The sequence below is a fragment of the Podarcis tiliguerta genome (genome assembly GCF_965153285.1).
Source record: "Podarcis tiliguerta genome assembly, chromosome: 4".
NCBI lineage: Eukaryota > Metazoa > Chordata > Lepidosauria > Squamata > Lacertidae > Podarcis > Podarcis tiliguerta.
The window spans coordinates 52,975,383-52,989,839 of NC_139537.1; the positions used below are offsets into that span (position 1 = coordinate 52,975,383).

The window sequence follows — 14,457 nt, forward strand, 5'->3', positions numbered from 1 at the left end:
CAGAAATCTACACAAAGGCAACACTGATAGACTGAGGAGGAAGCTGACAGTCAGTGCCACCCCCCTAAGCTGATTGTAAGTTAGAAGGCAAGCAGGTGGGGACTGACTGTTGTTGATGGGGCAGTGCCCCATTTGCCCTAATGGACCAACTTCCATGGGGTGGAAAGCTCCATTGGCACAGATGTTTCCCCAGAAGTATTCAAACGGTAGCGGGGGGGGGGGGGGGAGGGGGACACATATAAACTGACCCAAGCTTTTCCTTTCTATGGGCTGGATTCAATGATTTTCTAGGGGAAATCAGGTCTTATGCTGCACAATAGGGCTCTTTGGCCCCCCTCCTCCCCTCATTGTCCCCCAATTTGGCTCAGGGTGGGCTTTGGGGGAAGCCCCAGAACAGGCTGTGGGCTGAGGAGAAGGGAGATCATTCATCTGGCAGGCCGAAATGCTTCTACTGACAGAATGAGCTGCTTGGTGCTATGTTGAATTCCTCCCTCCATGTGTATCAAAACCATCCCAGCCACCTTCTTTGCAATTTTCTTCTTGAACTACAGAGCTTGGTCTCACTGAAAACTTTTTCATTTCACATGCAGTACTGAGTCAGGACTTTTATCATCAAAACAAAAACAAAACTGTAAGAGAAAGTATTTGGAGGGGCTGTTTTCTATTCCTTAAACGTTGCTTTTGGTAATACCTTAAGAGAAACAACACAGAACTAGTGAGATCCTCTTGTTGCACAAAGGCACCTCATGAGCTTATTGCTGGCTTACCAATGGTTTCCATTGTATCCCTCTCTTCAATCAGAAGCTGAGCTCTGGGAATATCTATGTGCATTCTGAGGGTCTGCTGTTGCTTATTAAGTGTATCCGATGTCCTTGTGTTTTTACTAGAAATCAGAACAACAAACCAAACAAAAAAAAGAGGGGGAACAGGCATTAAAGTCGAATGAAGAAATTCTTTTATTAGTTTAAAAGCAAAATAAATACTTTAGTCTCCTATCGCTATCAGTGGGGTGTTCAAATAAATGCTTTTCATTAGTTCTCCCATGTGTACATACAATATATTAGTCTAATGCTGAAGCTTAGAAAAACAGGAGCAATGGGAGAAAATAAGCCTTTCCCCTTGAGATTCTTTTGAAAAATACAATCATAAACTCTTATTTCTCCCTTCCTTCCATTTCTTAAAGACAAGCCTAAAAATCCCTTTGTTCAATCAGAGGAAAGGTGGGTTTTATGGCATTGTATTCTTACCATAAATTGGCATTGACAAATATTAATCAAAAGGGAAACTGGACATTTAAGAAGTGGTTATTTATTTACACTTTTATATGGATTGCAGTAATTGCTTCTGTTTCGCTATTTCCCTTCAACACACTTTGATTTTTGTTCTGTTGACACTGCAATAATAAAATTTTAAGAAAGCAATCCAACCACTGTTCCTCTACTAATTCCCAGCATTGGGGGACAGAGATAAGAAACAATTAGTATATTATCACCAAAGCTATTATATTCTCATTTTAAAATGTGTGCACTAGAAAATTAGCCTTGGAATGAGTTATGAACCTAAGAATTTTACACACACACCCCTCTATATCAGAGGTGCAAAGTAACCAACAGAATTGCTTTAGATCTGTAGCACTTGGAAGCAGTCTGATCTGTACCCTCAATGAACAAAAAAAGAGAGGGTACTGTTATTTTTATTTGTTGAGAAAAAAGAACTGGAAAAAGTAGGCCACCCCAATAGTCTAGCTCTGCTGCTTATGCGCTACTCTCACAGCCAGAACTCTGAGAATGACAACCCACATAATAAAGAAAAGCAACTGTGTTAATTTGCTTCAGCATCCCAGTGCTGCTTGAAACTATTGTCTTTTTCTATTGATGTGAGTTCATCTATCAGTCTCGACTCTCCCCTATGCCTTGTTTGCTGCATGCCTTTTTCTCTTAAAAAAAATAAACGAATAGAGCACCACGCGACATTTTATCTATTTGTCCATTCTTTGTCTTACTACAGGGGAAAGGAAACCCTTCTCAGCCCAAGAGCAGGATCAAGAACTGGGCCACCCTTCCATGGGCCATTTTCGATAGGTGGGAGAGACTGCCAATTTTTCAGTCACCTGACAACAGGTAACAACTTCAAAGAGGTTTGCTGTCAGTATCAATTAGCTGACTGGTGCTGACAGACCTTTTGAAGTCCGTTTTCAGGTGCAGTCTAGATCCAAACCACTGCAAAGGAAAAAATGTTCATTTGCAGGCACAGTTGGAGTCCAAGCCATGTCTGCAAATGGACAACTTCAAAGGGTCTCACCATCAGCAACAGTCAGTTGATTGGCACCGATAGTGAGCTCCTTGGTAAATGGATTGTCAGAGCCAATCAGCTGCGTGTTCCTTTGCAGCGGTGTCTTTATCTGTCCCATATGCAAGGCTCCATATGATGTCAGGTGTGAGCCTAGTGGGCATGCTTTGGGGGGGAAAGGCTTTAAAGGAACCTTGTCTGGCCTAATTAGCCCGGAGGCTCCCCACTGATGTCTTTTTAAAAATAACAACAAAGAGAAATATTTAAAAAGATTTGCAAACCTGTTAGATGGATTTCAGGGGAAGAGGGGTACATGTAAGATGTCACAGGCTATAGGCAATCAACACTGTTCATAATATAGCTGCCTTCTAGTGCAAATATGCAGAGCTATTCCTTCCTGTCCTATGTTGTGGAATGCCCTCTCATCTGAGGTGCACTTTCCCTGACCTTGATTTTTATTTGTTTTCTATGATTGGATTAGTGATGGTAACAATTATGTTGCTTTATTTATTGGATTAAACTGCATGAAATCCACCCTGGAATTGCTTGGAGAAGAGCAGACTATAAATACATATATCAAACAAACAAAGAAACACCATACATGGTACTTTGAATCCATGCTCTTCAGCAGAAATAACTAACCACATATCTCCTCCAGCACCACACAGACTGTAACTTGGAAATCTATGTTGAAAATCCCTTAGAATATTTAAATGGGATGTTTCCTTAACACATGCTATGTGTTTTGGAAAGGTCCCAGTCCTGATCTTAGGTTGATACTCCAGTATCACAACCAAACTGACAAATTGCACACATTATTCTTACCTCATAAGCATTTCAGCCAGACTCTTTGCATCTAGGGAAAAACGGGAAAACTATTAACACTGCATAAATAGCTCATTAGTACTGCATGTTTGTTCAATTAACCCATTTTTAAGCATTGTTGTCTAATATTATTTTTCCTGGTGATGGGGGACTGGATGTGGAAGAAGAAACTGAAACTTAATCCAGTTAAAATGGTAATACTGTTAGTTGATCAAGGGTTTCAATATACAGCCTTGATTGGACGGGGTTGCACTTCCCCTGAAGTCAAAGGTTTTCAGTTTGGGTCTGCACCTCACTCTTTCATTTCTTCTGGATGACAATGTGGCCACATGATTACCAGCTTCAGCTGGATGTCATGCCCTTTATTGGCAAAGACTGACTTGGCCATGCCCACTCAATGCTGTAGAACCTCTAGATTCTATTGTAATATGCTTTATGTGGAGCTGGCCTGGAAAACCATATGGAGCCTTCAAATAGTAAAAAAAAAGCATCAGCGTTTTTGTCTGGGGCCAACCAGACAAAGTGTATTATTCTAGTTCTGTATGGTTTATGTTGGTTATCTATTGATTTCCAGACTCAATTGAAGGTACTGGTTCTTACCTTAAAGCAGGGGTGGGAAACCTGCAGTCCTCCAGTTGCTCTTGGACTCCAACTCCCATCTTCTCTAGCCAGCATGCTCAATGGTTGTAGTCAAAGACATCAGGAGGACCACAAGCCCCCCACCTCTGCCTAAAAGTCCTCAACAATTTGGGGGCTGAGTACTTTATGAACCACCTTCTCCCATGAACTCTGATAAACTTCTTAGGTCCCTCTCCAAATTTCTTTCTCCTGACTGAAGCTTGGTGGATGAATACATAGATTGGGGTCTTTTCAGTTCTGGAGCTTATATTATTATGCTTAAGTATTATTGTTACTACTACCAACATCATGACTACTTGCCAAGGAATATTTTTAATAAAGAGAAACAGGAAATAATTTGGAATGAATAAATAATGAGTGCATATTAGAAAATATATAATGCAACTTATTCAGAATGTGCGATCAATTTTATAGCAACATAGTAGCATGCTTGTGACAAAAAAATCTGATATGAAAACAAACAATATATATCCTGAAAATGGCTACTGTCACACATCAGTTGCTGAATTTGCTTCATCTTTGTACTAATTTATCATGTTTGTAAAAATTAGATACTTTCTGAAGCATACAGCATGCAATTTATCTGAATCCCCACCCCCACCCCCGTATTTGAAAATTTTCTGTTCCTTAACCATTTCCTCCTGGGATTACTTCCTGCTTTGTGAATCCATATCAAACACTTCTGATATCCTTAACAAGTTAGCAAAAACAAAAACCATTGTCCAAGTTAATGTAACAGCAGCATAAAGGTGGTTGTTTCAGCATCACTGCTTTTGTTGTCTTTGAAACTTAAGAAACAACAGTTGGAGACAGAGTGGGAATTATGTACAACTGCATTATTGATAGGTAGTACCTCATTCTTATGACAAAAACAAACAAACAAGATCTCCAATAGTAAAATATCTGATATTGCAAATAAAACAAAATTCACCAATCTCTAAACTTCACAAAATACCTGCCCGTTATTTTTCTCTTTGTAAACATAAAGGACATACTGCTGTGCGCTCTAGGCTCTCTTTTGCGGATCATTGTGCTGAAACATGCAGATGTTTAGGGCAGAGTTGGCAGGGCACACAACTTAAAGGGCATGGGTACACAGCACAGTCCCAGTCACACATTCAGAAAAGTGTGAGCCTGTCAACTGAAAAGGGATTTGGAGACAAGGAGAGTTCAATCTCCATTGAAACAAGTATGTACCTCAGTGCAGCAAATCAATGTGTTGATGCTTATTTTAACCAGGTAAACTGGGTACTACAGGGTGCTTCTTACATTACAGAAATGGTCTGAATGTTGCTCTGCATGACTACTCAAGTGGTGGCCAACCTGTGGCCATTCAGAAGTTGTTGGACTCCATTTCTCACCAGCCCCAGCTAGCATGGCTGAGAATCAGGGATGCTGGGATCTGGAGTCCTAGAGCAATTGGAGGACCACAGGCTAGCCATCCCTTTTCTGTCCCACTCCCCTGACAAAACTGGGGGCTCACACCATATGGGAAATATTCACATTGTACGCTTCACTGAAACGCAATCTTCTTCTCAGAAATGTTACCATAGTGCAGTTAGATGGAGCTGCATAGAAGCAGCAGTGATACTGCTGCTGTAACATACAAAATGGACACTACTTGTTACAAGCTTCTGACATCTCCTTAATCTATATATACAATCTCAGCTAGACATTCTCGGTGAGGTGACCAAAATACATTTAAGCGAGTAATGGGTGTCCATTCTTACCTCTGAGTCTCTTCAGTCTCTGTTCTCTCCTCCTCCTTCTCACAACCAGCAGAAGCACAAAAAGCAGCAAGACCCCAACTAAGATACAGGAAATGGTCACCAGCATCTTTAGCCCTTCATTGGTTGCCAGACCTTCCTCACTTTGGACAACTGATTTAATGAGTGGAGGGATTGTACCTGGAAACAGTGTCATGACATTAGATGCCTATCAATGAAGAGAAAAGGTTGGTTTTTAAGTGACTACGGTGTACAGAAGCTCACCTGTAAGAGGTTTGATTAATTAGGAAAGCTTCATCACACTAACTTTTTATGGGCTATTTTAAGGCACACCTGTCAACTCTACCACTTCTAGTGAAGAGGCAAACTAGGAAATGTTAATTGCCTTGAAATAATGTTGCTCTTCTTTATAAGTTCTCTTCCAACAGATGCAAAGTGAAAAATGTGTACCCTTCAATCAAACCAATTAAATTTCATGCCAGAGGACAATTCTTGGCTTGTAATGCTCAGCTCTTCTATCTGATGAGAGCATGGCAAGCTCCTGAGATTTATATTCCTGGGCCAGGAAATGTGAGTTTCAGTGATATTACTAAGTCCCACCCTTCCCTGGAGTTACCAAGGTGAGAATAAAAAGGGATGAAAAATGGCAATTGAGAAGTTGCCCAAGAACCTGACTCTCTGCTATGAAGGCTTCTGGATATGCTTAGAATCTGCATTACCAATGAGAACTCTGGGAACTGTAGGTTGTTGCTTTTTTGTATTAGTTCCTCCTGCTTCATTGAACAAGGGGAGTACAGTTCCCAGAGTTCCCACTGGGAATGCAGATTCTGACAAAGCATGGCTTTTCAAGCACTTCCAGCCACCATTTCCATCCCATCCCCAATGACAATTTGGAAGTGCAGGGCAGGAGTAGAGGGCTAACACCAGGCCACTATCAGCTGAGCCAAACATCAAAAGGTGATTGTAATGTTGGACTGTCTGAAATGGCTTGACAAATTTCCAGTTCTGAAGGCCCCCTGCTTTCTCAAAATTCATTGCCACCACTAGTTAAGAGAACGAAGCCTATCAGCTGGTGTCAAAACACCTTGCAAAATGGCTCCTCTGCTAGTTAATAACAAAACCTGAACCTCTTTGCATATCATCGTATTCTTTTCAAGGTAGATAATCTAAATTTGAACTGTCCCCTGTCTCATATTTAGTCTTGCAAGCAGATCATTCAACACATTTGAACTAAACAAGTGTTGTCAAGATCAGAAATTGTAAATTGAATGTAATAATATGGTTTATTGCTATCTTATTATATAAAGTCTGTAGTAGCTTCCCTATAAAATAACCAAAGCAATGTACAATGAAGTGTTTAGAACATTACAATACGACTAATTTTGGGGCATAACCCTTTCTTCTGTGACTGCTGCTGGTAATGTTGATGGAATAATCTCTCCTCCATTTCTTCTCTCTCTCTCTCCTCTCTCCCTGTCCCAGAGAGAGAGAGAGAGAGAGAGAGAGAGAGAGATTATTGCTGCATACCAGCCATTATGTAGGAGAGGAAGTTGGCGCGCGTGCCCATTCCCTTACTGGATTCAGCCCTACCTCTCCTCCTGAGGGCTCCAGTTAGGTTATTCCTGCTCCTGGGTTCCTAGCAGGAACTGGATCATTTCAGGGTCCACAAGCACATCCCCACTCCTACAAAATGGCTAATGATATCAGCGACACAATTCCAGAGTACATAGTTTGAAAACTGCTCTTTAAAAAAGAACGTCAGCCCTAAAACTCTGGTGACTAAGAACTGAATATCATACTAAGAGATCTCTGTTATTTGCTGGGCATATAACATACACAACCTGTTTCCCTAGATCTGGGATGATATTTCTCTCTCTCCCACTCACTCACACACAATAAACAAAAAATTAGACACCTAATAATTTTCATGGGGGAGGGGCAGCTCCCCCTGAACTGTTTGCAAGAAGAGATGTAACATTAAAGTGTTCACTCTCTCATACAACTCAACACACCTTCCTTTTCCTTATGAGTGTAATTACGGGCAAACATTTCACTATATTGTGGAATAAATTGTGATAAAGTTGACAGGGGCCACATAGCATTGCTTTGGGGACCAAAGTTAGTACCAGCTTCTCCGAGCCCTGCCTTGAGTTTAAATTCCCCAAGGAGGCTTCCTTGGTGCCTTTGTTACATATCTTTAGGCAACAGGCAAATACATTCCTCCCCTCTCAGGCCTTTGGCTAATTAAATAATCAATGGAATTTTAAACTGGGGTGTGTGTGTGTTATTGTTTTCATTAGTTACTATAATATGTATTTTTGTGTTTATATAGTAAATGACTGTGATCCTCAGATGAAGGGTGTATTAAAAATAAAACATTCTAGTACAATACAAATAATTTCTCTTACATCTTAGGGGATCTAGAGGAAAGCACTTTGATTTGGATTTGGGGGTATCAAAAGAAGCGCTGGATCCAGTTCCTAAGACTGACAATCCTTGGTGCCAGAATGAATATTTATGGCGGTTTAAGGGTGAGGAGGAACCCCAGTCATGGCATTAATGTGAATTGCTCAGATTTGTTTTGCTGGCACAGTGGGAGACATGGATTGAATGGGAAGCCTTCTCCTTCTACATTGCGCCAAATCAAGCTGTAATTTCACTGGAAAGCGCGGCTATCAGAGAAGCCTGCCATAAATTTGTACAGCTCCTTGTGATCCCCCCTCCCCTCCACATGACAAGAGGCAGATGGAATTTCAGACTGTAAACACCTTTACTGTTTTATCCTCTAGCTGCTACAGATGCCATATTGCAGCACACAAAATTAAATGGCTCTTAGATTATGTGAAATTAAATTATTTATGATCATTCTTCATTAGGCAGCAATTAAATGAATGCACTTACTCCCATCATAGTTGAGTGTTGCAAATTTGGCCTGCTTCTCTGCACAGCCGGCACTGTTACAGACCCTCATCTGTAGCTCATACCAGGTTGCCTCCTGAAGATCGTACACGATGTATGATTTGGTAAGAGAGGTTCTCTGGGCTGTGGTCCACACTGTGGTGCCAAAGGGCCTGTATTCCAGAGTAAAGGAAGTGATTGGGCAACCACCATCATTCCAGCCAATAAGGTTCAACCTTACTCGAGTGGTGTTAATACTGGCAAAGAGTTCTTGCTCCTTTGAAAACTGTGGCTCTGCAAGAAAATGCACATGCAAATAGAAAGGGTTATAATAAATGGATAGCAAAACAGAGAGATTTTCACATTTTTCAGATGGGAGACGCACATTTAACTTGCAAGATGCAAACATTAATTTCTTTTTTTATCCTTATATAGCAATTAAAAACTCAGCTATCTGTACTTCTTCCTTTTCTGTCAATATTTCTCCTTTTACAGGACACCACAGATTTTATGGTGCAGAGATGTGCTGGGATGGGAATGATGGGGTTGTTGATAACATCCAAGAGGCACTGTTTGCCTTGTGTCTTCCAGCATTGGCTTCAGTGTGCAACCCCAGAGATGTGCCTCAGAATCCCTTGAAATATTGCAGAAGTTGCCGGAGTGCAAAATTCTACAACTGTTCACTGAATGCAAATGCTTCACTTAAAAAATTAAGAAAATGGTAACGTCTCTGCTTACGCAATGGTTCTTTGGCTGCAATGCTAATCCACTGTGGGTTGTAATCCAACACTTGAATAATAATGTAAGTGATAATTGGGTCTATGATAATAAATAATGGCTGTTGTATATTCGTTTCAATCTGTATGTGGGCTTTTAGCAAGGCTATATATTCTGGTCTAACAGGACCATTCTGATTCTTGCATCAGAAGCTACAAAGTTGCTCATGTGGTTGATCTGTGTCTTTGAAAACACGGAAGTGTTTGGTGTGCCTTGCTTAGGTAAACAAGGGAATCCTCTTAGACCAGAGGAGATAACTACAGTTATCTGTAGCCAAGAGCTTTTGCTTATTCTGTTTCTGTTTCTTAAAGATTGACCTTATAGTGACTCTAATCATGAATGTACTAGGACATCCAGGTTTGCCAAAGTCAGCAGAAAGAGGCCACACAGAGGTATGTGCTGCCATTTCTAAGCAGGAGTAGCTGAGGTGTATGGACAAGGCATAGTTTATGTGGCACACATACATCAAGTTTGCAGCAGACTATAGCAAGTTGTTCAAGCCAATGACTGATACCTGCACTCTTGATTCCCCCCCCCCACACACAATGAAGTCATCTTGTCACTGGATTTATGCATGAAAAGAGGGCTGAGGTGGAAGCTCAGAATTGGCCCCAATTCAACTGCTGCTCACGCAAACCCTCTGCTGTCTGAAAGCTTCTACCAATCACTTGTTGAGCTACAGGTGACATGCTGGCTCAGCCATTTACTCTAAATCTAGCATGCACCGTGGTTTCTCCAGGATGAAGCAATCAGTTTCAGGGTTTACATCTCTGATGGCTCCATATATCCAAGAGTGCTGCTTTTGAAAGGGAACCAGGAGGATGCAGTTAAGCAAGGATTCCAGTTAGGATCTTCAGCATTCTTCCTGAATTTCTATCTATATGATTTGACCTTAACATTTTAGTTTTGGCCAGCAACAACAAAAAATCAAAAGTTTTAAACAGAACCTAGGGGCCACTGTAGGACTGCTGATATTAGGGTTGTTGGTTTTGTTTCCAAAACTTAGCTTCTTTCTCCACTTCTTCCATACTCAGCATTCTTTTCATATTCACAAGCAGAATTAAGAAAGCATTTAGACTATTATACAAAAGTGAAGAAGTTGCATAAAGAGCACTGATTCAAAAATGCTTGGTAAATTTGAGAGACCTGGAAACTGTTTTCATTTTTTTTCTAATATGAACTTTGGGAGTGGGACCCCCAACGTGGCAAAATATCCAACCGTTAAAAGGATGTCAAGACTGAACAAGCAAACTGAAAGTGTCAGACCGTAAGACACTCCAAAACCAATTCCCTTGCAGTACTACATAATGTATGACACAGATAAGTGGCTATTGACCTATTTTAGAATCTAAATCATGCAACTATCACTTGTTTTAGAATAAAGACACGCTACGATTTCAAGTACCTTTCCCAAGTGTTTTGGCTTCTATGATTTCACTGATGCGTCCTGGTCCCACTCCATTCTGAGCAGTCAGTGTGAACTTGTACCACGTTCCACACTTCAACGTCTCCAAGCGGTAGGAACGTTCACTGGGGCTAATAGGGAAACTGCCCCACTGCTCGCTGTTATCCTCCGAGTACTGCAGTATATATCCTGCCAAAGATGCAAAGATATCAGGATTAGAGTAGATGGTCAAAAGGTGTGAGGAAATAAATGAATCACAGGAAGTTTCTACATTAGAGTATTAGGGGTCTCCAAATCTATTCTTGACTTGCCCACATGGTAATGTTTCTGGACTGAGACAATCTCCTTTGCAGCCAGAGACCAAGAATGCTCCTGAACTCTGGAGCAAAGGATGGTTATCTTTCTGAAGACCAGGAAAGGTACAGTGAGGCCAAGATGATAATTTTATTCTAGGTTGGATAGATTGATGCTTGTCTTGTCTTTAATGAATCAGATCCAGACTATGCTAGTCATACTTCAGTCCCACTGAAATAAATGGGACTGAGGTTAGTCATTACTAACTGGTATTGTGTGCTTCAATGGGACAAACAGCCTGATTCCCCAGGCTGAAGGTACACAGGGGCCCACGTGGTGAGCATTGTGACAGGGGTGTCCCCATAGGAAGCAGGCATGCCAGTAATTTGGGCATGTGGCCTACTGCACATAACTCAATGTACAGGGTGCCACACATCCAAAATAACTGCATCACGGATTTTCCAAGTGATTGTATTGCTCAGAGACATTGCAGGGGCGGATGAATTAACTCTATATTAAACTACTGGGAATAGAACAGAGTACATTTTTACAGAGACTACTAGGTTGCCCCCAGGTACCCCTGTTTCTGTCCTTTGGGCAAAAGCAGGTTGCTCTCCGCTGAAGTAAGGATACAGGTAATGCTATTGCAATTTCATAAATGTATGCACCTCTTATCAGAAGAACAGCTGCTAAATTAAGTATATAATTTTAAGCAAAAGGGGAAGTCATACTGACATACAAAGTCCATTACAGAGATATAGTATGCTAGAATCATTTTAGGCCCACTTAGATAAAAAAAAGAACTAATGTGCAGGTTATATGAACACTGAGCTGGAAGAGACTTGAAGTTGTTACAACAATAAAAAATTTCCCAATGGTAGCATTTCCTTCCCCCCAAACTACCATCAAATATCTATCTAAAGGAACTAACAGTATTTCCTCTATGGAGGACATTTTTAAAGAACTATATAATAATAATAATTTATTATTTATACCCCACCCATCTGGCTGGGTTTCCCCAGCTGCACTGGGCAGCTTCAAGCAGAATATTAAAATACAATGATTCATCAAATATTAAAACAGGGCTGCCTTCAGATGTCTTCTAAAAGTCCAATAGTTGTTTATTTCTATGACATCTGATGGTAGGGCGTTCCACAGGGCGGGCGCCACTACTGAGAAGGCCCTCTGCCTGGTTCCCTGTAACTTCGCTTCTTGCAATGAGGGAACCACCAGAAGGCCCTCAGCGCTGGATCTATGCCTACAGATTCTGTCCTCTGCCATGTTGGAAGGCAGGTAGAGACAGATAACATAACTTCCCAACAGATTTGCACCTGTAATTTAAAACAGGTGGAGAATGTAATTCACTATGTGATGAAATTTCCCAAAGGACTGCTGAGAAAAATTCTGTCTCATTTAACAACCTACTCTGACCAAGACATTATCCGTTTTCTCTTAGAAGATGCTTACCCATATATAACACCACAAGAATTAGTGCAGAATGGCAGGTTTTGTCTGAGAATTGTAAGCATGTGTTCAGTTCAATTTTAGTTTAAACTGGGCTTTACTCGATTGTGCCATAAGTTTTAAATAATCCTATTTCATTTTTCATTATTGTGTTGTCTATTTGTATTTGACTGTTAATATATCGGATATTTTTGGAGTATATTTTAAAGTTGTTGAGGTCAACGTCTAGTGCAATAAATTTAACGAAGATCACTTGTACAGAACAGCCTCATCTCCAATAGTCACTGCTAGGCAGGAGGCCTGGATAACCTACCACTGTTTTCTCCTACACAAATCTACCATGGTGACCCACTACTAGGTATCAAGCTAGAATGTGTGAATCACTTCTTTGCAATAAAAATTAGCACTGAAAAATGAACCTGGACACTGTTACCTCGAATAGAGCTGCCACCATTATCTCCAGGGATCCAGGAAAGAGTGATTGAGGAAGATGTGGTTTTGGACACAGTAAGTCTCGGCTGGTCTGGTGGAACTAGACAGAAGCAGTTAACAATTAGTGCATGACTTCAAACTATTCATAAAGACATCTATTGAAGAATTGTTTGGGGCTGGGGATAAAAAAAGCAAATCATATCTGTCAGCGTGTCTGTTAGTTTGACATCTCCAGCTAAGACTAAAAGACAAGTTCTCTTTTTCTTAGATATGTAAATACTATATAATTTTATCTGTCATTTCTTAACCTTAACTTTGCCTTTGACTTTCCTATCACTACAATTCCTGAACAATCTCCTTCCAAGAAGCAGGGGAAACATATTTCCACCCCCCCACCCCACATTTATTACTTGAGGAAACACTGTACACCACGGTCACAAATCACTAATGGAGCACAGCAACGCAGCAACGTTTCTGGTGATGTCAGTGAAATCACCAGAAAACTGACCATCGATGCTAATGTCAAGTAGCAGCTAAAAAAAAATCACTGGAACTTTGTCCCCCTACCCCCTGAGAGGCCTGTTCTCTTGCAGAGTAAGAAACCATGTCACATTGCTACCTTTTGTTGCAGGTTCCACATGTAATAAGCACCAAATTCATAACCTAAGATTAGTCAGGGTGCTAAATTTCATTCTCTGGAGTATCCTCAGTGATGTAAGAGGAATTACTGGAACAATAATCAAAGTGCTGTAATCTCACAAATAGTCACAATTGAAACAAACAGTTTTCTTACCTTGCACCTGCAAATTCAAAATGATTTCATCTGATCCCCAGTTGTTAGTGGCTACACAGCTGTAATATCCCGAATCTTCTGCTTTCACAGTACGGATGACAAAGCTGCCATTACTAAAGATGCTTCTTCGCCCATCAATCATCACTAGACTGGGTGTCCCGTTACTACCTCACAGGAAACAAAATTCATACATTAAAGAGGTTACAACCAACATTACTCAGGAGTGGCAATTTATAAAAGCGCAGGAAAAAGCAATTGCCAAGCAAGAATGTCTCCTAGTTCTATAACAGGGTTAGCCAATAGGGTGCCACTCCCATCAGCTCCAGCCTGTGCGCCAAAGGTCAAGGATGACAGAAGCTGTAGCCCCCAAACAACTGGGGAGCATCTCATTGTCTACTTGTTTTAGAGACTGATAAAATTCATAAAGGGCATTTGAGTGTTTTCCACGGCAGGACATCTATAATGAAGAATATTTTGCAAAATAAGCTAGTAACAAACAATAGCTTGTTCCTACAGGAGGCAGTGATGGCAACCAACTTGGATGGCTTTGAAAGAGGATTGGATGAGAGGGATATCAATGGCTACTAGCTATGACAGCTGTGCTCTGTTTCTCCATCTAGAGGCAGCCATGCTTCTCAATACCAGTTGCTGGAAACCATGGGAGGGGAGAGTGCTCTTGTTCTGCTCCCTGGTTTCCCACAGGCCTCTAGTTGGCCACTGTGAATAGAGGATGCTGGACTAGATTGGCCTGATCTGGTGGGCTGCTCTTATGTTCTAACTTCTTCCCACCCACCTCTTTGGGGAAATGAGTCAGGGGAGAGAAAGTTCTGACCTTCTCAAACCACTTAACGGTTTATAGAGGGGAAGAGTGGGAGTTAGGGCTAGGGGCTGCATGTTGTGAGGTTAGCAACTCC

The 14,457-nt window shown here is 41.0% G+C and overlaps 1 protein-coding gene and 1 long non-coding RNA gene across 2 annotated transcripts in view; one reads left to right on the forward strand and one right to left on the reverse strand.

Annotated features, from left to right (window-relative positions):
• Positions 1-75, forward strand: part of LOC310676693 — a 50,272-nt gene extending 50,197 nt beyond the window's left edge. The window contains exon 3 of the long non-coding RNA XR_014510679.1: positions 4-75. This is a non-coding gene — a long non-coding RNA (uncharacterized lncRNA). The remainder of the gene's footprint in view (positions 1-3) is intronic.
• DSCAM (DS cell adhesion molecule) overlaps positions 1-14,457 on the reverse strand; it is a 317,397-nt gene that overhangs the window by 36,495 nt on the left and 266,445 nt on the right. The window contains exons 23-29 of the mRNA XM_083438762.1: positions 13,544-13,707; positions 12,752-12,850; positions 10,561-10,749; positions 8,382-8,672; positions 5,484-5,660; positions 3,115-3,145; positions 768-883 (exon numbers count right to left, since the gene is read on the reverse strand). Coding sequence (XP_083294888.1) covers positions 768-883; positions 3,115-3,145; positions 5,484-5,660; positions 8,382-8,672; positions 10,561-10,749; positions 12,752-12,850; positions 13,544-13,707 — 1,067 coding nt within the window. The remainder of the gene's footprint in view (positions 1-767; positions 884-3,114; positions 3,146-5,483; positions 5,661-8,381; positions 8,673-10,560; positions 10,750-12,751; positions 12,851-13,543; positions 13,708-14,457) is intronic.